Consider the following 25,129-nt stretch of genomic DNA (forward strand, 5'->3'; position numbering starts at 1 on the left):
CGCGAGGGGTACGTTTCCCGGAGCAGTGTGGTAACCAGGTCTTCGCAGCCCCTCCTATATGCAGCTTTTGTCCCCACACGTCTCAATATTTGCCATTGACAATGAAAGGAGAAATTAGGTAAAATATCCGCTAAATCTTGTCCCCACACGTCTCATATTTGCCATTGACAATGAAAGGAGAAATTAGGTCAAATGTCCGCCAAAAATGACTTAAATTTAACCAACCAATCACATAAATTCAGTTGTTCATGAGATGATGTATGATGATGTATAATGATAAGAGCGCCTCTCACTTCACACAGGTGTGATTTATATTTATATAATTATGTAACCTATTGCAGTCAATGCACATAGGTTACAGTTCTCTTTGTTGTCCAGATAAAGTACACAGGTTCTCAGAATTTTGCCTCAATACTGATTGCATTTACATCCAATCAGTATTCAAGTTTCCCTCCCGTTTGTAATGCGGGAGCTGGCGAAAACTCAGATTAGTGTTCACAGCTACCCAACTCTACACAGCTGTTTCCAATGTTTGCTTGATTACATTATCTTCTCATTTACATTCAAAAGTACTCAACAGCTGTGTACCAACATTCTGAAGATTTTTGTACTTATATATACAAGTAATACGTTGCACAATTAGTGCACAATAAGTCCAAGAACTATGGAGCAATAATGGACCAACAATAGCCACACAATCAACCTCATTCATTCATTCAATTTCATTCAATTTGATTTGATTATGTTTCCATTTACCATTTTTTAAAATCTAGGTAGGCTACCGTTTGATCAAAATGTACTGTTTGGCAACATGTGGAAATGCATCATGCTACAGCTTGGAATTGTCAATTCCCCTGGAAAAATAATGAATAAATCAAAAGTGGCAAACCTCATATTAACCAGAACATTTCTCAGTATGTTCATAAACCATCAAGATTCTGATTATAAACAGGCTAACAGCAATATATGCAGAGTGCTTGGACACTGCGATCAGAAAGCTTCTGTGCAACACACCTGGCAATTCAAATAAAATAATATGTACAGGTTCCCATTTTGTCCTAGATGTGAAATCAGTGGCCTAAGAAATGCTACCCATTTATATACAACAGCATTCATATCATATGCCTTTCTTTGATGGGAGTATGAAAGTAACATGGTTTGCATGAAGTCACATGTTCCTTCAGGAAGACAATCTCTCAGATTCTCTGTCACTGAATGGTGTGATGAAGAAATATGTAAAAGCCACGGCCCATGGCCTTCCCTTCTGAGTCACCAGACCTCAACCCAAGTTACTGTAATACTTGGTGGCAGACACTGTAGGGAACAACACTGCAGCAATACACCAAAAGATGTACTGTACCTTCCCTGTATCTTTCATGTGTCATCATTAGATGGCCAGCTCAGTACAGCCACGCCCTCGTCTCGGGTCCCACATCGAAGAGGCCGGCCGGAGTGGTTTATACAGGGTGGTGATTATGTGGTCAGGGGTCTGCACAGAGACTGTTGTCATTACACCATCAACAGAGTTCTGATTTATGTAAATAAAGACCCAAAATTCCCTGGTCCTGGAGGACAAGACAACCAAAAACTAGTGTGTCTAGCCAAGGATGTCTGAAGATAGTGAATGCACTTGTGTGTCAGGATCTGCTTTTACAATATAGTATAGCCGAGACATCAATAATGTTATGAATGTCAACAAGACACAGACTTAACAGGGAACTTGGTTGCATAAAACCCTTTTCAGCACTCCACGACAATGGATGCTGGGTACCGATTTATTGTTTCAGCCAGACCCGGATTTAGAGACGAGGCGATGTGGGTCGGCTGGAGCTGGGCGAGGGGGTGTAAGGGATGGGGCTTGGCAATGGGGAGAGGGAATCCACACTGGATTCGCTCTCTGACAGCTGTCTGCACAGCGCTTCGGTGCGTTCCATCTCTCGCTGGAGTTTCCCCTGCAGACTAACGTTCTCCTCTCGCATGTTCCGCTCTTCCTCTACATGGTGGGCGCGCTTCTCCGTGTGCTGCAGCTCGGTGGAGTGAAGGCTCTTCTTCAGCCTCTCCACCTCGGTCTTCAGGAAGCGGATGTGCCGCACCATGTTCTCTGGCGACTCGACGTCCGTGGACGCGTCCCTGGTGGAGGGAGGAGCTGACGCGGGCTGGTCCGACTTCCCCTGGAGCATTCTTTTCTCTGCCTCCAGTTTGTCCATGCGCTTCCACAGTCTGTTGACCAGAGCTTCCTGCTCCTGCTCCAGTGTGTTCTCGAGGTCGATCTTTTCACGCCTCAGCTGTTCCAGGGTGAGCTGCTTGGAGATGGTGTCGTTCTCCATCTTCTTGATCTTCCTCATCAGCTTGTTGACCTGGAACTCCTGCTCGTGCTCCAAGTGCTGCTCCAACGCCGCCTTCTCGCGTTGGAGTTGCACAAGCTTCCTCGACAGATCGTTGGTGAGAAACTCCTCTTCCTTCTCGTAGTTGACGGCCAGAGTCTCCTTTTCTTTCTGCAGGGTCTGTATCTTCTTAAACAGAGTGTTGCTGATGAACTCTTCCTCCTGCTCGGCTCGTGCTTGAATGGTAATGCTGCCCTTGCGGAGGTCCCGGTTCTCCTCCTGTAGGGATTTGCACTTGAGTTTGGACGTCTCCAGCTCAATCTTCAGAACTTTGTTCTCCTGCTGCAGTGAGGCCATGCGGTTCGTCAACTCCTCCATGCGAAATTGGGAAATGACTGTACTCGATTTTCCAGCATTCAATGCTGAGGAGGAGGACATCGGGGTGGCCGAGCTGCTCCAAGCTCCGTCGGTGTCACTCTCACTTGCACTGTCCACCATGGCTGTGTGGGCAACAGTGGGGAGTGGTGATGGGTTGCAGGAACAACAGCGACTGAGGGCAAACTAGAACCATGCGACCTTGCTGGCGATTGTTGAAATAGTGTCACTCCACATTTACCTCGCCCAAATATGGAATCATACATATACATCATATATCAGTGATGTCACAAGACCCACAACATGAAGTCGGTGATCTGATCTGGGAGCCATGCCATTATTTTGACCCCTTCCCAAAATATCCGCCTGGCCGGGTTGAACCCTTTCCTGCGCCGGGTTTGACAAACCTGCTTTAAACTCTACTGCCGGCCCAAGACTCTGCTAGACACTGAACAGCAGAAGGGCAACATGGACCCATAGCTTTCCCTACACTCTCGGAGTCTCCCTCCCTCTGCTTTGTTTGGTTTCTAATAAAGGTGGTGGTATTAGGGCTTGCTTGTTTGTGTGTGCCTCAACAGAGTGGGGCAGTAGAGTATCTGCTTGCCGGTTGTGGTGGGCCGGTCTGGGCCATTTGGCCCAGACCGGCCGAATTTTGACCCAGCCCAGCCCTGGGACTCGTACCTGCATGCGCCAATGTGGTATGCAACTGGACCGCAAGGCCAACGGGTGCCCCACCAGAGAGGGAATTTTGACTTTCCCAAACCTTCTTCAGAGTCTATCCAGAAGAAGGGTTCCAACTAAAATGCCACTGACCTTTCAGAAGGATCCGAGATTTCAGTGGGGAACAAAACATACTCACTCCCCATGCCTTCGGCCTGGTGGAGACAATTAGTCTTAAGAGTAGCCCAGACCTTCAGGAAAGATGTGTCATTGCCTTTAAAATGCTGTATTATCTCTCGTGAGGGAGGTACAAAATGTCTTTGTACCAAGGTGTGGCAGTATATAGCTTGTGTAGAGACCTTTTGTCCTTTGTGGTGGTTGACTGAGAGTACCTTTTTCTAACTGACTGGCTTTGTGCAGCAAACTTGACCAAAAAAGGGAAATGAGGAATGTCCAGGCGAAGAATTAAAGTTGAACTCAAAAGGTTTATTTGATCCAAGTTGAAAACAAAAATAAAGATACTTTTAGCATATAACTGTAACTGAGAATAGAAGGAGGTGTAGAACAAAAACCAGACGTAAAAAACTGTGAACCTCCAATCAACAACACCTGGCCCTCTGATGGCCAGGTCATTTATGTCCTCTCTGCCCTGTCTGTAGGGGGTGACAAAGCACACTAACAGGAATGTTAGACATGGCATGATGGCCCATACATGATGTGATGGCCTATAGTAGATCGGCTCCTACACACCGGCCCCAATTGTATGGTGTGTATAACTAAATACAATTTATTAATACAAAGTAATGAATGGAGCCGATTCTTCATATTGTGTCGAAATAGAAAATGACTTAACTTAAAAAATGTCTACTGGGGACAGGAGTCGTCTTCAAGCAGCAGACATAGTTTTGTGATGGGTCGTTCAAGAACACTGGTTTGGGTCTTGATCTTCACAGAACGAACTAGGCCTTTGGCATCTGGCATGGTTTCCATCACTCTTCCCAGAATCCATGACCCTCGGGGTGCTGTCGAGTCGACAATCATAACAATGTCACCCGTCTGAATATTTTTCTTCTTACTTGTCCATTTTTGTCGCTCCTGCAACAATGGCAAGTATTCTTGGGTCCACCTTTTCCAAAACAAGTCAGCCATATACTGAGCTTGTCTCCATCGGCGCTTGAGGTACATGTCAGACTTTTGAAAGACCCCCGGTGGTAGAATGGGTTTAGACCTCAAGGTCAGGATGTGGCTGGGTGTCAGTGCCTCCAGATCATGTGGGTCGGATGACATGGTGGTGATGGGCCGACTGTTGAGAATCGCTTCTACCTCGCACAGGATGGTAAACAGGCCTTCATCATCAAGCACTTGCTGGTGCAAAACTGATAATAGGACTTTTCTCACCATTCTGATGAGCCTTTCCCACACTCCACCGTGGTGTGATGCTGATGGGGGGTTGAAAGTCCACTTGATGCCATCTTTCAATAAAGAATTCCTCAGTTTGTCCTGGTTCAGATTCATTAGGGCTTCACGTAGTTCTTTATTTGCACCAACCAGATTAGTGCCATTGTCTGAACGGATGTGAGATACTTGACCTCTCCGACATATGAATCTCCGAATGGCATGTACACAAGAGTCTGTGTCTAAGGAGTATGCCATCTCTAAATGCACTGCCCTACTGGTCATACAGGTAAAGATCACTCCATACCGCTTGACAAGGCTTCTTGCTCTTTTTACTTGGATTGGTCCAAAGTAATCCATTCCAACATTTGTAAAGGGTGGCAGATCAGGAATTAGTCGTTCTTGGGGCAGGTCTGCCATTTTCTGTACTTTGGTCCTTCCTGCTACACGTCTGCACACAGTGCACTTGGTGATCACCTTTCTTGCTGCTGAGTTTGCATTTGTGATCCAGTACTTCTTACGAAGCTCAGACATCATGTGATTTCTTCCACTGTGGCCTGTGCGCTCATGTATGTGACGTAGTATCAGAGTAGAGATTGGGTGATTTTTGTGCAGGATGATGGGATGTTTTATCTGTTGGGGCATGGCTGCACGGTTGAGACGTCCACCAACTCTTAATAAGCCATTATCCAACACTGGATCCAACTTGAATATGCAGCTTGTTTTTTGCACACAAGATGGTGCCATTTGCAACTTTGCCAATTCTTCAGGGAATGTTTGACTCTGGCTAATTCCAATGATGACTTTTTCAGCCTCTTCCATGTCATCTACAGTGATGTTCTGACCGTTCACAATGGAGTTGAATGGGTGCATTTTTGAAGCAACATTTTTGCTTTGGCGACGTGTAGTTGCGCCAATTTCCTTGAGTTCCATTTCCTTTCTCTTTCTTGCAAGTTTTCTTAGAACATCTTTAAACTTCAAGTACCAAGCCACTGCCTTCTTGAGTCTCAGCCAGTCTGAGAAGTGAGATAGTAGCTGGTCTGTTGGGCTTTGTGTGTTTTGAACATTGGTTGTATATGAGACAACCTTTCTTTTGACCTCTTGGTCATCCACTGGGTTAAACTGTAAATCAACGTAGTTAGCTGGCCAGTCATTTTCAGAATTCATGAGGAACGTTGGACCTTGTATCCATCGTTTGCATTCAACAAACTTCTTGGCACTTAGTCCTCTGGAAGCGAGATCTGCTGGGTTGAAATTTGTGCTTACATACCTCCACTGTGACGCGCTGGTGTTCGCCCGGATCGCAGCTATGCGATTGGCTACAAAGGTGTGGAATCGTGTTTTTTCATTGGAAATGTATTTCAACACAGTCTGACTATCTGTCCAAAAGACAGACTCCTCGAGTTCCAGTTGTAGTTCTGACCTCAGCATTTTGTCCACTCTTACGGATAGTACTGCAGCTGTGAGCTCCATCCTGGGTACTGTGATCTGTTTCAAGGGAGCCACTCTTCCTTTTCCCATCATAAATGAAACTGACACTTCCCCTCTGCTGTTTTTCATCCGTAGGTAGCTCACGGTGCCATATCCATCTTCACTGGAGTCTGAAAAGTGATGTAATTGGGAGCTTGTTGATTCTCCAAAGTCTTTTGGTTTGATGCAGCGAGGCACGCTAAAATCGGTCAGCTTTGTCAGACTAGATGTCCAGTCGGTCCATTTTTTAGATGTTGCTTGTGGAATGTTCTCATCCCATCCATGCTTTTCTTTGCATAGTTCCTGGAGCATATTTTTTACAGGAAGGGTTAGTGGGACTAAAAATCCAAGTGGATCATAAACTGAACTTAATACAGAAAGCATTCCTCTTCGAGTGAGTGGCTTTTCTTTCAGTGTGATTTTGAACACAAATGTGTCATTTTCGACATTCCACTGTAGTCCCAGTGCCCTTTCCATGGGGAGCTCCTCTTTATCCAAATCCAACGTTTTAACTTCTTTGGCTCTGTCTTCCTCGGGAATAGCGGAGAGCACAGTGCGACTGTTACTCATCCACTTTGTGAGATGAAATCCTCCCATGTGACAGGCATTTGACAGGTTTTTAACCATTTGTAGAGCATCCTGTTCTGTGGCCATTGACTTCAAACAATCATCGACGTAAAAGTTATTATTAATGGTGCTTGCTATTTCTGGGTGTAAATGAGCCTTGTTGTCCTCGGCTGTTCTTTTCAATGCAAAGCTTGAGCAGCTGGGTGACGAAGTAGCTCCGAATAGGTGAACAAGCATGCGATGTTCGACTGGGCTTTTACTGACATCGCCATTAGGCCACCACAGAAATCTTAGAAAGTCGACGTCCTTTGCAGACACCCTCACTTGATGGAACATTGAGCGGATATCTGCCATAACAGCCACAGGCTCCTTTCTAAATTTCAGAAGCACTCCAATTAGGCTGTTTGTCAAATCAGGGCCTTGCAGCAGCTCAGAGTTGAGTGACTTTCCCTGGTAGGATGCACTGCAGTCAAATACAACTCTTAATGTTTTCTTTTTAGGGTGATACACGCCGTGATGTGGAATGTACCAAACTCTCCCGTCTGTCTTTTTGAGCTGCTCTGATGGTATCATTTCGGCATAGCCCTTTTCAATTACATCAGCTACAAAGTTAATGTACTCTTTCTTGAAATGTTCATTCTTTTCAAATTTCCTTTTCAGCCCTAGGAGGCGCTGTTCTGCAACTGAACGATTATTTGACATGATAAGGTCGTTTCTCCTGAAAGGCAAATCTAGATAATAGTGTCCATCTTTTAGTGTTACACTATTATTTGCACATTTTATGAATGTCCTGTCTTCCATTGACATCTCGGGCTTATCCTCAGATGCCTTCTCACTGAAGTCTTGATTATATTGACTGATCAAGAGCTGCTCTATTTTGTCAATTGAAATTCTATTACATTGGACAGTTGGATGGCAGGTTGTGTCTGTGCCATCATGATGTCCAAGCGGTCCATTGACAATCCACCCCAAATGTGTTCTCACAGCAAACGGTCCATCTCCTTTGCTGTTAATTACCTCCAGTGGTTCCATTACTTTTGGGGCGTCTGTTCCAATCAGCAACTCCACTTCAGCATCAATGACAGGGATGTGCACTTTGTTCAGATATGGCCATTTAGATAGATCCTCCTTTCTGATGATGTTATCTCTAGTTACAGGCATTTCCTTCTGTGTGTAAATGCCTGGAAGAATATAAAAGTCATTAGTGTCCAGTCCAGCCACTTCTAGGCCTGAAACAATGCGTGTTTCGATAACTTTCTTCTGACCCATAGTTCTTAATAAGATGTTAGTTTTTCTTCCTTGAAGGTTGAGTCTAGCCATTAGCCCCGCTGTACAAAATGATGCCGTGCTGCCTGGGTCAAGGAATGCATAAGTATGCACTGTTGTGTTCCCTTTCCTGGCCTTTATTTGAACCGGCACTATTGCAAGTTTGCAGTTGTCTTCACCGGCCCCAGTAAGACCGCTTGTCAGCACGGAAGCCATGGCTTTGTCTTTGGTGATTTCCTTCGTTTCAGATGGGTCTCTGTAAATATGTAGCATTTTGGGGTGCCTTAGGCCGCAAATGCTGCAATTTAGTCTTCGTCTACATGTTGCACTGACGTGTCCTTTGCACATGCAGCCAAAACATATTCCATTCTCTTTTAGAAAAGTGAACTTTTCGTTATGTGTCCTCTTTTCCAACTCTGGGCACAATTCTAGTGCATGCTCTCCTTCACAGAATAAGCATCTCTTTACAGAAAACTGACTTTTCTTTTCCTGGGTTCCTTTTTCTTTTGCAGCCGTCACGGTTGTTGCAAAAATACTTCCTTTTATTTTGGGGTGTGATTGTGACTTGGACCTTCTTGTGTCTTTATTCACTGGGTCGTCTTTAATGTCACCAAAGATGGGATCTGTAATAATTCTGACTTGTTTTTCAAGAAAAAATACAATGTCCTTGAAGCCTGCTCTTCGGCCGTGGTTCTCCTGGAAGTCACATACTATATTTCTCCATTTGTCTCTTAGGCGGTAAGGCAGCTTCTTGATGATTATCAACAGATTAGAAGGCATATCAAGGTCGTGCATGTAGTTGACATCTTCCATGGCATTACAACATCCTCGTAGGAAAAGACTGTAAGCTTGCAGAGCTGTAGTGTCATCAGGTTTTATTGACGGCCATAAAAGAGCCTTCTCCACATAGGCTGTTAAGATTTTATGCTCGTTGCCAAAATGCTCCTTCAGTAGAGACTTAGCCTTCCTGTATCCTCTGTCTGACATCATGTGTAAGCAACTCCTCACAAGTTCCCTTGGTTGTCCTTGGGTATACTGTTCCAGATAATAAAGACAATCTGTGGGATTTGGGTTCTTAGTTTCGATGTTATGTTCAAAGGATTTTATAAAGGTATGATATTTAAGTGGGTCACCATCAAAAATGTGAATTTCCTTCTTGGGCATAGAAGACAGACATTGTTGTTGAATGAGTAGGGCTGTGATTTCGTTTTGTTTCTCCATGACAGAATAGATATTGTTGCCTTGTTCAACTTGACCTCTGGTACCCATCTGGCTTGCCACAGGTGCTGTAGTGCGAGGCCGGACGGCCGGATCCACAGCTCTGCCTGTGACAGTGCCTGCTGGTGCTGGTGCTGGTGCCCCAACATCTCTCTCTGGTATTGGGTTTGCTGTCAGTGAATAGACAGCGCCACCTGTGGGTGCTGCAATTAGAGCTGGTGCCTGTCTGGGTTGTGAGGGGACCTGTCCTGGAGTGGGTTGTGCATGTGATGTGGAAACAGCTGCCTGCTGTCTCTTCTCAAAATATGATCTCATCCCATCTGTCACTTTAGATGTAATAGAAACATCAGATCTCCTTGAACCTAGCACCTTCATTTTTGCCACATTAGCAGCCATGTTTGTGTCCAGCTCCAGCTGTTCTTTTTGTCTTCTTAGCTGCTCCATTTGTACCTCTAGGGCATGTCTATCCTGTATCATTTTTTGCTTAACGATGAGAGCAGCCATTTCTGCCTCAGCTTTCAATCGTGCTGATGCTGTACTTGAAGCTCTACTAGAACCTTTTGTTTTCTTGCTTGCATTTGATACACTGTCACCAGGTTGAATCGTTTCCTGTAAGTCAACTGTTTCAGATGTTGTCTGTTGTGATTGAGTTACCTGTTGTGACTGATCAGAGTGCATTTGAGCATTAGGTGGCATTGTCTCCTGCTGCCCATCATTTATTTTGTCCTGTCTAGCAGGTATTTCAATATGCCGTACATGTCCAACATTCATTTCCACCTCTTCAGGTGAACACATAAATTCAGTAACTGGCCCAGTTTCTTCCACATTACTCATTTCATGCATTGACATTTCATACATTGGCATTCCAAGCTTAACAAACCACAGTTTCACATCCTCCATGAAATCTTTATGGTGTTTTGAAACACGTGAAAACCACACATTCTGATTTTCAAGTTCCTCCTGTGGAATTGATAAGATTAGTGAATCGTGTACTGCTTTTGCATTTTCGTACGCATTTATCAGTTCCCCCATTGTGCTTTGCACATCCTTTGCATTTGCGTCATTTTTCATTAGCCCTTTAATTTCTCTTGTGAGCTCTTTCATTTGTTTCACATGTGAGTGGCGGTCCTTCTGATTCTTTTCAATTTTATTACCCAGCGCTTTGGCTGAGAGCTTGACCCTCCTCCTTGTGTCCTCCATTTGATCCTCCTGATCCATTCTGTTTGTGTCTGTGACGTTTGTGTCACTCATTTTCCATTTCCAACATGTAATTCACAGCAAGAATACACAGCAGGGGTGCACACAACACCAGCCAAAATCCAAACAATAGTCCCCAATGGACCAGCAGTAGTACTTCTTTCAACTGTGTTCAAATTCAACCAAATACACAGAAGAGAAGAACCTGCTATATAATACGATTGTATTTCTCACCAATGGCTGTGATGCTTTGCTGCTTGTTCAAACATTTTCATTGCTGTTGTCCATATGTCACTCCAAACTGAGTCACACTCTTCTCCAATCCAGAAATCAATCCGTCCAAACTCCATGAATCCATGTTGTCCATTTAGTCCTGTACTCCAGAAAGGTAGTTTTTTACAATTGTAGAGACCTTTTGTCCTTTGTGGTGGTTGACTGAGAGTACCTTTTTCTAACTGACTGGCTTTGTGCAGCAAACTTGACCAAAAAAGGGAAATGAGGAATGTCCAGGCGAAGAATTAAAGTTGAACTCAAAAGGTTTATTTGATCCAAGTTGAAAACAAAAATAAAGATACTTTTAGCATATAACTGTAACTGAGAATAGAAGGAGGTGTAGAACAAAAACCAGACGTAAAAAACTGTGAACCTCCAATCAACAACACCTGGCCCTCTGATGGCCAGGTCATTTATGTCCTCTCTGCCCTGTCTGTAGGGGGTGACAAAGCACACTAACAGGAATGTTAGACATGGCATGATGGCCCATACATGATGTGATGGCCTATAGTAGATCGGCTCCTACAGCTTGTGTAAAAATAGAAGATCCATCTCTGTTATACGAAGTAGGGCATTCATTTACAAAAGACTAACAAAAACTAAGTTGAAATTTGGAAATATAATGTTTCCACAGCAACTATGAAGCCGGTACTTATGTGCTGATGATAGGGCACCATGGGGACAGTTGTTTGTGTAATTGAGAGTCATGTTGTGGTGTAATTCACACTCCTATTATTCATCTGGCTTCACCACATGCTGCTCCCTGAGAGCAGATAACATCAGCACCACCTGCTCTCTCTACATGAAACACACTGAGTAGGTGAGTCCAGCTCACTTTGGAATGGATACTAGATGAAGGGTATAGCAGACAGTTTGAACAAGAAGGTTTGAACGTCTTTGATACATTAAAACAATTTCATCCCACAGTATAGTATATTCTCTCCCCTTCATGGCAACACCCACAAGTCTGTCTGCTATGGCAACCACTGGGTCAAAACATCAGTCAATGCCATTTAGCCGGTGGTGGTGGTGTGGTGAAGAAAGACGTGCCACCGTGAACAAGATGAGTGCCTGTTTTCACATGAGAGCATGGATTTCCAAATTTCCGCTATACTTCTACTGTACTGTAGGAGAATTCTTGCCTGTGCGGTGGATGCTGCCAATGCTTTTCAATGGGAACGGAGCGTATTTCTTTTGCGGAAATCCACGAATGGCAACAACCGCTCCATTCCCATATATGAAAGTTTCACGGTTTGAATTATATTACGGAAGAAAATGAACTATTCTAATTCATTGGATTGGAGCTGTATATCTTACAAAAAGAGTGTCGCTAGGTAAGCACCTCAACAAGGAGCGTCGATGGAGTGGAGGCAGGGCACAGCCAAGAGGACCCTGCCTCAGTCTGGGCCGCGTCATCAAAGGACGTTACATGCCAATCTACGTCTGAGAGACGCACCCAAACCAGAAAAGCACTGACCCTAGCTGCCTCAGTACTCACTGACTATATCCACGTTGATCAGACGGCCTTGCTTAGGCAGTAAGCGAGAACCTCCACTCATTCTCCCTCTTGATATGCTTGGTATATAAAGTACATTAGACATTTTCTGTTCAGGCATTATAGGACAAGACCATGTCCTAGTCTGGAAAGTGTGCATGGATTGAAATGCACTAGGAAGTGCTGTGCACTATGTTTACCTTACCTGATGAACTTTGGTTTGGTTCAGTCTTCAGAATTCACCTACAAGGCCCTCAACAACCAGCCTCCAGCCCCGCCACCTCTCTGACCTCAAGACAAAGAAACAAACCTTGGATGACGGGGCATTCTCAGTTGCCTATACCCCCTCCTCTCTATGGAACTCACTGCCAGCTCACATCAAAGCATGCCCCCACCTTCGCTTTTTGCTTAGTTTTTACCCACTTAAACTAGACGTTTTCGTAATAAGGTTTTTATTTAATTTGAGTATTCAGAAAAGAGCAATATAAATTGCATGCATTATTAGAGATTCTGCAGATTTATAGATAGATACTGTGTATCTACATTAAACCGATGACTCAAGTCTTCCATCCAAGAACAGTGACTGTTCCTTCACTTTTAGTGCAGCAGAACTTTGCAGAACACACATTTTGACAGTATTACATCATTAACTGTGCTCTCTCAGACACAGAGGCTTTGGCCTGTCTGTGCTGTCACTATGAGTGCCGTCTATCGTGCCCACAACCTAGATTCCTAGAACAAGGGTCCCAAAACCTTTCAGGCCACGTCTCCCGAAAAGAATCATGTGATTGTGAACTGGGGACTGAATTGTAGGAGTTGAGGCATACATTTTGTTTATCTCGGTTCCACAGATAAATGTTGGGAAAATGGCTGAAGTACAAGCTCACAAGGCCTCACAGTGCGTGGTGAGCTTGTACTTAAAATGTTTGCCTCTTTGTTGCTCAATATTTGACAATTTGGCCAATATTAAAAAGGTCTTAAAAGTCCTTAAGCTGCCACTTTTAGAATGTGGAGATACTCTGTATACACTTATGATGTATGTTGGTTTGTTTACTGTTGAGTGAGAAAACATTAATCATCTGGGGAGTCAGACTCAGAAACACTAAATAATTTGGGGGTCCCGACCCCCAGTGTGAAAACCACTGACCTAGAATATGCCCCAACAGGCCCAGACACAGGAATATGCTGATTTTAGCTATATTTTAACCACTTTAACCAATATTTTATACATATTCATACAAAAATAGCAGATATACAAGCTCATAGCACACCTCTTTGTGGTTTTAAATGGCTGTGTATAAATTCATTGCTATGCATGCATCACATAATATTCAAGTCCTTGGTTGAATGTTATTGATGAAAATGTTGTGAATGCACGTATTTGCGCATTTTTCCATGCAATTTGTCTCCCCTCAAGTATGAACACTACAGCATGACATTTCCCAAGAATTCTGGAAATTGTGAGTTTGGTTTTATAAAGTGGTGGAGAGAGTTTGATCCATTAGTTCTGCTCCATGGGGAAATAACTTTGAGGAGAAGCCTGGTGCTTTATTCATCCTCACTTTATTCAGTCAGCTGTGACATATTAAAATTGAAGTCAAATTTATCAGCTTCTTCGCACCAACTTGTATGATTTAGGCATTTTCTCTATCATATGAATAGTTTGCACATGTTTAAAGGCATTTACATGTAAGTCTTCTGACGCTTCACCCTATTATGATAAATTATGTCAATTTAAAGGAAAGTAAGAATCTGTAAGTCTTTTCTAGAAAGTATCAGACGTGACCAGTGGTGGAAAAGGTACTCACATGTTATAATTAAGTAAAAGTACTGCAATGTAGAAGTCCAGAAATCAAAATTTACTTCATGAGTAAAAGTATTGAAAATGGGAAATTCTCCAATGCAACTCAAGTAAACTGAAAATGCCTCAAAATTGTACTGTACTTGAGTAAAGATACTTTCAGGACTGGATGTGACCCATGTTTTGACATGGTTTAGGTCCATCCCATGGCTTTACAACGCATTTTCTACTCCAAAACGTAACAACTAACACATTTTCTTCTGAAGGAAGTGGTGTCTTCTGGATTGTAAACAACTTATTCCACAAATGCCATTTGTGGTTTGAAAAGCATGAAAATGTTGTAAGCTATACAACATGTCTAGTTACCACCAAGATCTCAGCCCAGTAGAGGGGGAAAGCCAAACTGTCAAGAGTTCTGTTCTATAATATGATGGGTATCGAATGAATATAAACAATCCATTTCAAGACATTATTTAAAATACTTGTGTCTCTGCAGCATAAGGGAAAATAATTGACCCAAAGTATTGCTTCTTCTCAACTTCTCTGCTTCTTACACTTTAATTTGGACTCATACTTCTGATTTCAGCATTTTATTTCCACATGCGCTGCTGTCGCAATGATCATGACATTCTTGTAATTAAAGCTTTGTCAGTGTTGTGTTGTGTAAAATAATAGCAATACAAACAATGGGAACATGAAGGTATGTACATACATAATAGCAGAGGAATTGTGTTGTGACTAGTTACTTACGTTACTTTCCAACACTGGTTGTGAAAGACGTAGTAGTTTGCCATAATATATATTTGATATTTAACATCTCTTTGGAATCAGAGCCTCCAACTGAAGATACAGGACTGATGTTGTACAATCAAGCCACTTTACCACAGACAATGACACCATGTTGTTAAGTTAGACACTGGCTGGCAGTTTCAAATGGGGTGTACTGTAAATGTACTCGGGTAAGGTGGTTGTAATGCCTTGTACAGTGATTGTAATTCTCTTGTTCCTCGTGGATTAGCTGTCCGTCCTTATCCGCTTCTACAAGAGTATACAAGTATTACATAGTGGCCCTGCCTGCCAGAGGAACTGTAGCTACATCAGTATATAAGCTAGGCAATTATCATTTGAAGCACTAGGCCGTGGCCCAACTCGGGAACGACGCAAGTCGGCAAGTTCAACAAATCCCCAGTTATGCACACTATGAAATCATTGAACAAATACTGTAGTTGATATCATTATTCTGTTGTCTACTGTTCTAGATCAGTGCTTCTCAACCTTTGAGCCCCCCACCCTGACAAGCACTTGGAATGTCAATGTATAGGAGTTTAGTTTGACTCTGTAACACAGATAAATATTAGGAAAATAGCGAAACTACAAGATCACGTTGTGAGCTTGTAGATCAGCTATTAAATGCCTCTTATATTATTTGACAATTTGGCCAATGTTTGAACAGTTTTTATAGTCGATTACTTTTGATGCTGTATTGGTATTTTTTCTCCTAGGTATTAGGTATTAAAAGTGCTTAAAATGGGTCCAGAGTGACTGGTTGGGTACTGTTCTAGATGAAGGTTCTTATTGCAGGGAGTATAAGGACAGGGCCTTGTATAGAGATATCAGTATTCTGGGTTGGTGTGTGAGAACTCTCCCTCAGGCTCCAGTACAGATCCAGAGAGAGGCTGTCATCCATCTGATCTCGGCCCAAGTAAAGCTCTCTAATCCGGCTGTCAGACGTCAGGCTGCTCCCAACCCACTGGAGCAAGTGTGGAGGTGGAGTTCATCTCTCACGGGCCAAATCAACAGTCTTATACTGTAGTATCGAGAGAACCCTGATAAGGCTTTGACTGATCACAGATCTTTAGTGATCAAACACACACACACACACACACACACACACACACACACACACACACACACACACACACACACACACACACACACACACACACACACACACACACACACACACACACACACACACACACACACACACACACACACACACACACACACACACACACACACACACACACACACACACACACACACACACACACACACACACACACACACACACACACGCGAATGGTGTCCCCAGGTTTTTCTTTTTGAGCCGAATGCGAACAAAAATAAAAGCCTGGGTACCGAGGCTAGGGAGCGATTATAGTAGAGAAGTAATTTTATGTTTGGTTGCGCCCGGGTGTTGCACTCTGCAAATAGCAGTTCTACAAGCTCACAATGCGGTGTACATCGGCCATTTTCCACATGCAACCAAGTGTAAAATCAGGCATTACGACGACGCCATCAAGGCCCGCCAAAATAAATTTTTGTTGACAAAATATACTGTAGATTTAGTCGACTAAAATCTCACAAAATCTATTCAACTAGACTAAAAATCTAACTTTTCAGATGACTAAAATATGGCTAAAACGACATCAAAATGTCCTGTCGAAATCATCTTCTTTACCTTGCATTTGCGTCCGTCCACCGTCTCCTCGTTGAACTCCTCTCCGATGTGGAAGTTGATCTCGGTGGTCCTGACCGTAGTGGAGGTCTTGATGTAGAACGTCTCCCCGTCCTGCCGGATCTCCACGTGGGGTTTAGACGCAGCCGCTCCGGCCACCTTCCTGAGCATGGCGTTCACACCTGAGACCAACAACACAAGTTTACACAACATGTTAGTCATCATGGTTAGGAGAACATAAGATTATAAAAGTGAAACATTCATGGACCAAGGAAGGAAGGAAGCCTGCTGCCTCCGAGCACATAACCGCACATTCCAGCTCCTAGTTTTGTCTCCACCAGGCCGAAGGCATGGGGAGAGAGTAAGTTTTGCACTCCGTCCGTCCGTCCGTCCGTCCGTCCGTCCGTCCGTCCGTCCGTGTGTGTGTGTGTGTGTGTGTGTGTGTGTGTGTGTGTGTCCCCGTCCGTCCATCCGTTACCAGCTAATCTCCGGCACCGTTAACCCAGTCGATGCCAAACTTTGCAAACACACTCCCTGGATGCCAACGATGAACCTCTGCCCCAAATTTTCCAGAACGGCCTGTTATAGCGCCACCAGGAGGCCGACTTTTGTAAAACCCATTTTTTTATATTACTCCTCCAGATTTTGTCCAAAAATCCCGCAAATCGTTACACAGTATCTCTATAGTAATGTGCTCAAGATGGATCTGTCTGATATTTCATAATCCATCCTAATTGGCTAACATTGGCTTTCAAAGTTTGCAGGATTGGCCCGTTTTGAATAAAGACCCAAATCATGAACGCAGCGTGCAATTGACGTGAAATCTCTCACACAGTTTTCCTACTAGGCTGAGGAATATATCCCACCCTTTTCACATTGGCCTGTTATAGCGCCACCAACAGGTAACACATTTTTGGAACAAAATGCCTCAAATCCTCCAATTGCCATCAGAGGCATAAGAACAAATGGCAGCCTTTTCACATTGGCTTATTATAGCGCCACCAGGAGGCCACAACCTGGAGACCTGTGCCCACTTTTTCTAGTTTTTAAAGATTTTGATTTGTTTTTTATATATAATTGGTTAAATCAATTAGCTCATAACTGTTCAAATCTAATGAACTTGAATGAAATAAAACAAAACAAAAAAAAACATGCAAAACGTCCTGTGGATCTGTCTTTGAACCGACTTTGAATCGACTAGCCCTGCAGTATTCATTTTGTCTACTAAAACTATGACGAAAAATGTCCGACTAACTCTTTTCACTGACGGAAAGTTCTTATTTTTCCAAATAAAAACTAACTGTGTTGATTAAAACTATGAATAAATATACTTTCATTTTCATCAACAAATTAAAAATGCGACTAGAGGAGAAGACATCTAGTAGAATTAAAAGACATTTCATGCTTGGTTGTGTGCAGGTGTCATACTCCGAAAATGTATCTGCTATTTTCGGCACACATTAAATATTTACAATTTTAGTAGACTAAAGTAAAACATTTCATAGATGTAAAACATAGAGAAGGTTCAGCGAAGGGCTACTAAATTAATACCAGGGTTGAAAGAAAGGTCATATGAAGAAAGGTTAAGACACTTACAGTTACCAACATTAGTGTACACTGGAGGCACAGAGGAGATATGATCGAGGTCTATAAACTTGTTCACCAGATATAATATGACTTTACAGCCGAGCCTGTTGTCCATTTTTGGGACAGCAGGTATGAGTTGAGAGGGAATTCTCTTGTATTTATGTCTGTTGTGAGTCTGGCGTAGAGGATTTCATCCTGTGCTGGAAATCTTTTCAATAAATTTCAATAAATAGATTTCAATAAATTTCAGATGACTAAAATATGACAAAAACTAAAAGGAATTTTGTTGTAAGCCTTTTAAAACTAGATCAAAATGTTCTGTCAAAATCAACACTGTAGCGCTACACTGTGTACTGGTTGAGACCATGGGGTCAGAGCAGGATAGAGAGAGACAGAGACAAAGGAAGAGAGTTTCCTTGAGGCTACCAGAGCCCTGAATGAGGACATAATATACAGATCTAATCATGTGGCTCTGGGAATCCACATGGGTAAGGCATGGCTGGCGTGTGGATCTCAGTCACTTCACTGCAGCCTGTGTGTCTAGAACGTTGTCTGTGTCTGTAGCGAGTCGTCAGAACACACCCGTGACGTATGTCTGACTCCAAATGTGGGCAAGGTTTCGGCCTGATGAGAGACATATTGACTTCCATTATGAATTAAAGTATACAAAATAGAATGTGAAAAGACTGTGGTGGAGGTAGTTCTTTAGCTTTGGACGTACGCACACACACACACACACACACACACACACAAGCCGACCTCTTATAGACGGCTAGTTTTATGCAGAGCAACGCTGAAAAAAAGAATCTCACCCATGCAAACTGAGTGGTGCAGTGTGTGTGTGTGTGTGTGTGTGTGTGTGTGTGTGTGTCCCCGCAGGCACACTGTCGCGCGTGAAGCTGAAGCCCTTCTTCCTCGTGGGGTTTTTAGACAGCTGGTGGATGGAAAAGAAGCTCCACCTCCGCGCCCGACGGACGCGGAGCAGAGCGCGTCCGTGAAGCTGTCCGTCGCGTCCGTCGGGCGCGGAGGTGGAGCTTCCTTTCCATCCACCAGCTGTCTAAAAACCCGGTTTTTAAGCTGCGCGCAGCAGGGGACGTGCGCGTCCACGCGCGGCAGTGTGCCTCCGGGATCTGTGTGTGTTTGTTTTAGACTGGGGCATAATTAGGGACACATGCGGCCAGTCATTGGAGCTGTGTGCACCGCTCAACAAAACTCCCTTCAATCTGTAAACAAAACATCAACTTTTGCAGAGCAGATACAGATACAGTGTCTTTATTCTTGTGCTGAACTTTGCACGTGAGTTTGTACTTACACTACTTTCAAATAAAATAAACATTAAAACAATAAATAACAATATAATAAATGAAAAAAGTAATGAAAAAATCACGCCCCCCCCCCACGCATTAGAATGTCCTCCTAGCTGAGGAGTGAGGAGATGTGATTTTTCCACTAGTTTCATTTATTTTTGAGGGGCGCTATCCCCTCCTATATACAGCTTTTGTCCCCACACGTCTCATATTTGCCATTAGTCATATGTCCCTCAAATATGACGTAAATCTGTGGCAACAAACATTAAATGGCATTGACAATGAAGGGAAAATGTACATCATATGTAGACGAGCAAATCGGCTAACCAATCACATCATTTTGGTTGTTCATGAGACGATGTATGATGATGTATAATGATAAGAGCTCCCCTCACTTCACACGGGTGTGCCCCTCCTATACTCAGCTATAGTGTAGATTTTTGTCCTAACACAAACATTAATGCCATTGACAATGAATGGAGAATTTATGTCATGTGTCTGAGCAAATTGACATGTTACGTCATGATGTACGATGATAAGAGCAGAGCGCGCCTCACTTTAATGTTGAAATATCCCTTTAATACGGCATATTCCATATATTATTCCCCTATATTTTTCTCTTTTTTAACCTTAATTCTCGATGGTTTTGTCTGCGTACAGTATATGAGAGAAAGGGGGCGATAGATTAGACAATAGGAAAGAGAGAGGTGAAAGTGTGAGGGGTTGATGAACTGAGATGTAATCCCTTCTGGAGGCAGACACCCCCTGCTTTGTTTTGTCTGGACTCTAATTGACCCAAGCAGTCTCTGATCTGACCCCCTTGTCCTTCTGTCCCGGTTTCCACTTCACTTCGCTCCACCTACCTAACCACAGAACAGAACCCATTGACCCCCTCATGTCATATCTCATCACATAGTGTACGCCACGGGGTCCGGGGACCCCCTAGCGGTCCTTGAGGGAGGGGGTTCCAGATTGATAGTAACAAAATGGACACACTCTGACATTAGTCTCGCGTTGCCAGACTTTAGCCTCCCACCATTTTCAAATGCTTCCGGTGAAACGGTCTGGAGCATGGAAGCTCTGATCACGAGTAAAGCGATACACAGAAGTCCTGAAACGTTGTCGCTGCAACAGTCCATGCTTGCTATATACAGTATGTCTGCCTTCTTTGTTGCTATAGCAGTCAATGTTTGCTACCTAAAACCTTATTGTGTATTAATGGCAAATGGTGCATATAGCGCTTTACGCTTTTATCCAAAGCACTTTACATAGATTGTGCACTACATTCACCCATTCCTACACCGATAGCGGAGGAAACCATGAAAGGCACCAACCTGCACATCGGGAGCAATTAGGGCTTCAGAGTCTTGCTCAAGTACACTTTCAACACCGACTCTGGGGGAGGCCGGGATCGAACTGGGAACCTCATGGTTCTCTACCGGCCACTCTATCCCTGAGCCACTTGACCTCAGATTAGATTCAATGAGGTCAGATGAAATATAATCACAGAGGTTTAAGTTAAGAATGGTGTAACTAAAGACAGAAATGGAGACATTAAACAAAGTTCAGTCACTGAAAAGCCGACAGAAATCAGTGACATTTTGACACTGGTGCCAGAGTGAGACTATTTGGCCCCAATTAATTTGTCATACAAATAACCAGTGGTGGACAGAAACAGACTAAATGTAGCCTACTTAAGTACCAATTCTGAGGATCCATACTTTACTTGAGTATATATATATATTTTTTAATACTTTACCTACTTTACCTATTACCTACTTTAGTATGTTACATTTAGCGTAACGTAATAGCTGACATTTCTAGGAAGTAAAGTACTGAGTACTTTTAGGTTGGCCGTTTTATATTTTTCAGTAATTAATTAATTTATATAAGACATTTAATTGTACTTTTACTTTAAGTATTTTAAAAGCATGTACTTTTGAATACTAACTAACTATATTTAAAAGCTATTACTTTTTTACTCTTGATTAACATTTTGACTGAGCTAGAATAGATGTGACCAGGAGTATCTGTACTCGTACTGGGGTCGAGTATTTCGTCCACCTCTGCAAATAACCCCATTAAAGTATGACCATCCAGTACTTTCCTTTTTGCCAGTACGGTTTCCTTTTTGTCCCTTGGTGGTAGCCTGGTGGCACCACCCCGGTGTGTGGCATTAAGCCACTTTGCCATGCCCTGTGATGTGTGACTGCCAGGACCATCTGGCCTTTGCCTTGTGTTCACACACTCGTCACTCGTCTCACCTCACTGCCACCCAGGGAAGGGAGGGAACGTCCCAGACCAGGCACTCATGACCTTAAAAAGGGCTAGTAGGAACAAATTTAACACACCAACGCCTATTGGCTCCAACGCCTTCATCAGGGTGTCCTGACAAACAATAATAAAGGAATACTGGGCTCAGCAATACAGTAGCCTTGTACCAATCATATTGATTATTTATATGATATTGTACCAGTAAGACGCTTGAGGGCGAGAAGGGACCTTGCGTGCACTGGCCATGTATAGAACGTATTTTGAGTGTACAGGGTGTGATGAGGTCAGATATGGAATGTCAGAACAGGTCAGCTCCATATATGGAGATCTAAAGGTGGCAGCGGGCGCAGTGTATTGAATGTACAGGGTTTGATGAGGGCCCAGGTAGGGCCGGACCTTAATGTGGGTTAGGTGTCAAAAACGTAAGGTTACATCGTTAACTGCAACCTCCGGTCGTAATTATGATGCGTTTGCTTTATGTTATTGATATCCATTTTCCACATCTCAGCTTTACTAAGGTCTGTCTAGCTCCTACGCTGTCTCCCTTTTAGCCTTCCTATGGTGTGTTTTAATAAAGAATACATAGGCTACAAACTGTATTGTAGAATGCCCACTCTCTTTAAAAAAAAAAATATATATATATATATATATATATATATATATATAGTTATTTTTTCTGTCTGACGAAGCGCCTCTTTGAGCATTAATGTATGGAACGTTCTATAAATTTTCTCTAAACAGATGTATATGGGAAGTGAGTGACGGCACAACGCTGCTGTAATCCACGCTAACTAATTCCCTCTTCGACTGGGATCTTATGTAACAGAGGAAACGAATGATCTGCTCATGCTAGACACAGTGAATGTGTGTGTGAGGATGGAGGGCTGAGTTCTAGTGATGATGTCACGATCAGACGTTTGCCAATACCACGGTGCCACCCTGATTCAGTGAAAATACTAAATATATAATGCATTAAGTGTAGAAAGATTCTAACGCATTCGACGACGACATGACAGTGCAATACAGTGCATCAGCAGTATCAATAAAGGATTCTCTTATTTGAAATTAATTGGCTAAACATGGAGGGTGCCTTCGTAAGGACCTATATCAATCAGTGCTGCATTGCCGTTGACATGGAATCCAAACAGGCGATCAAATTCAACCGATAAAATTCAACCTTCAAAATTTTAAACAAATTAGACCATCCCTGACAGTTGGAGCGGCCAGATCGTATCTTCACTGTATGATCCGATCACACATTGAATACTGTTTCACAAACTGTATTGTACTGTACTGTAGTCACAGGTGTGACTACTCTCAAACCCATAGAACAGCTCTACAAGAGTGCACTCAAGGTGTTTGACAGGAAGCCCCGCTCATATCATCATTGTAACATCCTCCAGAGGCAATTTTCTTTTAGCTTTGATAACTTTAAAATCTTCAAACTGGTTGGGGTCATATACAAGACCCTACATGGGCTGTGCCCGCCCCCCCTAAGTGAATTCATTAAACGAAAGCCTGATAGGGGAATCAGTACCAGAGCAACAACTCGAGGAGACTGCTAAGTGCCGCACCGGCAAACAATATTCTGCCAAAATGTCCTCTCAGTACAGGGTTGTGTAGCATGGAATGGCCTTCCTCTGCGTATAAGGGATTGTGCTACATTTCCCTCATTTAAATACAATCTGAAAAAATGGTTGCTTGAAAACCAAAGCTGCAACCATTTATGATTTTTTTAGGTGTATTTATTTTTTATGCTGTGTTCCCTATGTAATGTCATGTAAATGTAATCCACTGTTTGACAGTCTGTTTTTCCGTTTTGTGTTTCCTGTGAGGACTGCGGATGAAAATTAGCAACTGTGCTATATCTGGTGTATTTACGTCCATGTGACGTCCATTAATATGCATTGTCCTGTCCAAATAAACAAATAAAGTAAAGGCATCGGGGGTTGCAAAGCTATGACCTGGAGAAGCTACATGTCAAACAGAATGCCAACAGTCAGGGCCGGATCTACCATATGGGCACTTTTGGGCACGTGCTCCACAGATAATGTCCCTGCTAATCCAAATGAAATAAATGGTGTCTAAAAAGATTAGTGTTTTATTGTTTGTGAGGAGGCAGCTGAAAAGTGCAATTGTGTGTAAAGCAGCAACACTGCGCTAGATTGGCTGTTGTTCAAGGTGGGTGGGCCCACTGGGGTGTGTGAGGTTAGGTGATTGGCTGTTGTTCAAGGTGGGTGGGCTCACTGGGCTGTGTGAGGTTAGGTGATTGGCTGTTGTTCAAGGTGGGTGGGCCCACTGGGCTGTGTGAGGTTAGGTGACCGTGATTCTGGTGTAATAAAAGACGCACGTCCACCATCCAGCATTGCTTTCTACATGCATAGCGCGTCAGGTGGCTCGACAAAAAAAGGTAAAAACACTGAAATACACTGGCGAATTCTCTTACCCATTTGCTTACTATGTGGGTCAAATAAAAATAATGTGTTTGTTACTGCCTGGCTGTCACTCTGGGGCGGTGTAGGCTACTGGGACTCTAGGCCAATATAACGCCATAAAACCCTCAGAGGTGTTAATCCGGCCCTGCCAACAGCTGTGTACACTCTCAATAAACAGATCGTTGTCAGGTGGCATTTCAAATACTGTACATATATCATCCATGTTATGCAATTAGTTTGATGCACTTTTACACACACACTTTTCCAAACCACACTTTGCGAACGGTAGGCATGTTGGAGTATACAGAGTCTCAGAGAAGGTTCTGGGGGGAACTCAAGATTAGCTGGACTGTAACACATGTTAAGTGGTGTCACAATAGAATGATTGGAATGGCTGAAGATGCTCTTTTTTATTCAGTTTTAGGAACTTCAAACCCATCCAGGGTTTATTCAGTTTCATTCCAAAGGGGACCGCACACATTGAAAATGTATGCATTCATGCTACTGTATATGCCAGACAGGCCCATTTACCAAAGTCTCACACGATAAGTAGTTGTTAAGTTGTAAAAAGCTTTTCACTTCATTCCAGTTAATGGCCAGCTGTTAACACAAGTCATCACCACAACCCTGTCTTACAACAGGCATTCCAACACCCGCGCAACAGGGAATATTCACTCGCAGATTGCAAAATTATTCAAAATACTTTCTCCCTTTTTTTTTGTAGTTGGCTTGAATACCCAAGTCTGTTTCAGTGACTATTACACACAATCGACTGACCCACTTAACTCCTCCCATCCTAAACCATCACTATCAGGAGTTAAGACACACACAGAGAGAGAGAGAGAGAGAGAGAGAGAGAGAGATAAAAGAACAAAAGGGAAGCAGGGGAATAGCGTAGCAGGACTCCAGAGAGAGACAGAGGCAGACCTCCGCTGGCATTGCTAATGCATGCCCTAGTTAAACGCTTAACATGAATAATGTTGTTCCTCGCCGCATGCCCTGGGACGCCACACTAACAATACCA

The 25,129-nt window shown here is 43.2% G+C and overlaps 2 protein-coding genes across 2 annotated transcripts in view; both read right to left on the minus strand.

Moving 5' to 3' along the window:
• crabp1a (cellular retinoic acid binding protein 1a) overlaps nucleotides 1-25,129 on the minus strand; it is a 37,884-nt gene that overhangs the window by 11,784 nt on the left and 971 nt on the right. Inside the window, exon 2 of the mRNA XM_083763149.1 lies at nucleotides 16,506-16,684. Within this exon, the coding sequence (XP_083619275.1) occupies nucleotides 16,506-16,684 (179 nt within the window). The remainder of the gene's footprint in view (nucleotides 1-16,505; nucleotides 16,685-25,129) is intronic.
• Nucleotides 1,800-2,822, minus strand: LOC310857986 (coiled-coil domain-containing protein 6-like; the record flags this gene model as incomplete). Its single annotated transcript, XM_083764030.1, has 1 exon — nucleotides 1,800-2,822. The coding sequence occupies one exon, from the start codon at nucleotides 2,820-2,822 to the stop codon at nucleotides 1,800-1,802; it is 1,023 nt and encodes a 340-aa protein (XP_083620156.1).

Source organism: Protomyctophum parallelum (genome assembly GCF_964188405.1).
Source record: "Protomyctophum parallelum genome assembly, chromosome: 4".
Taxonomy (NCBI): Eukaryota; Metazoa; Chordata; class Actinopteri; order Myctophiformes; family Myctophidae; genus Protomyctophum; species Protomyctophum parallelum.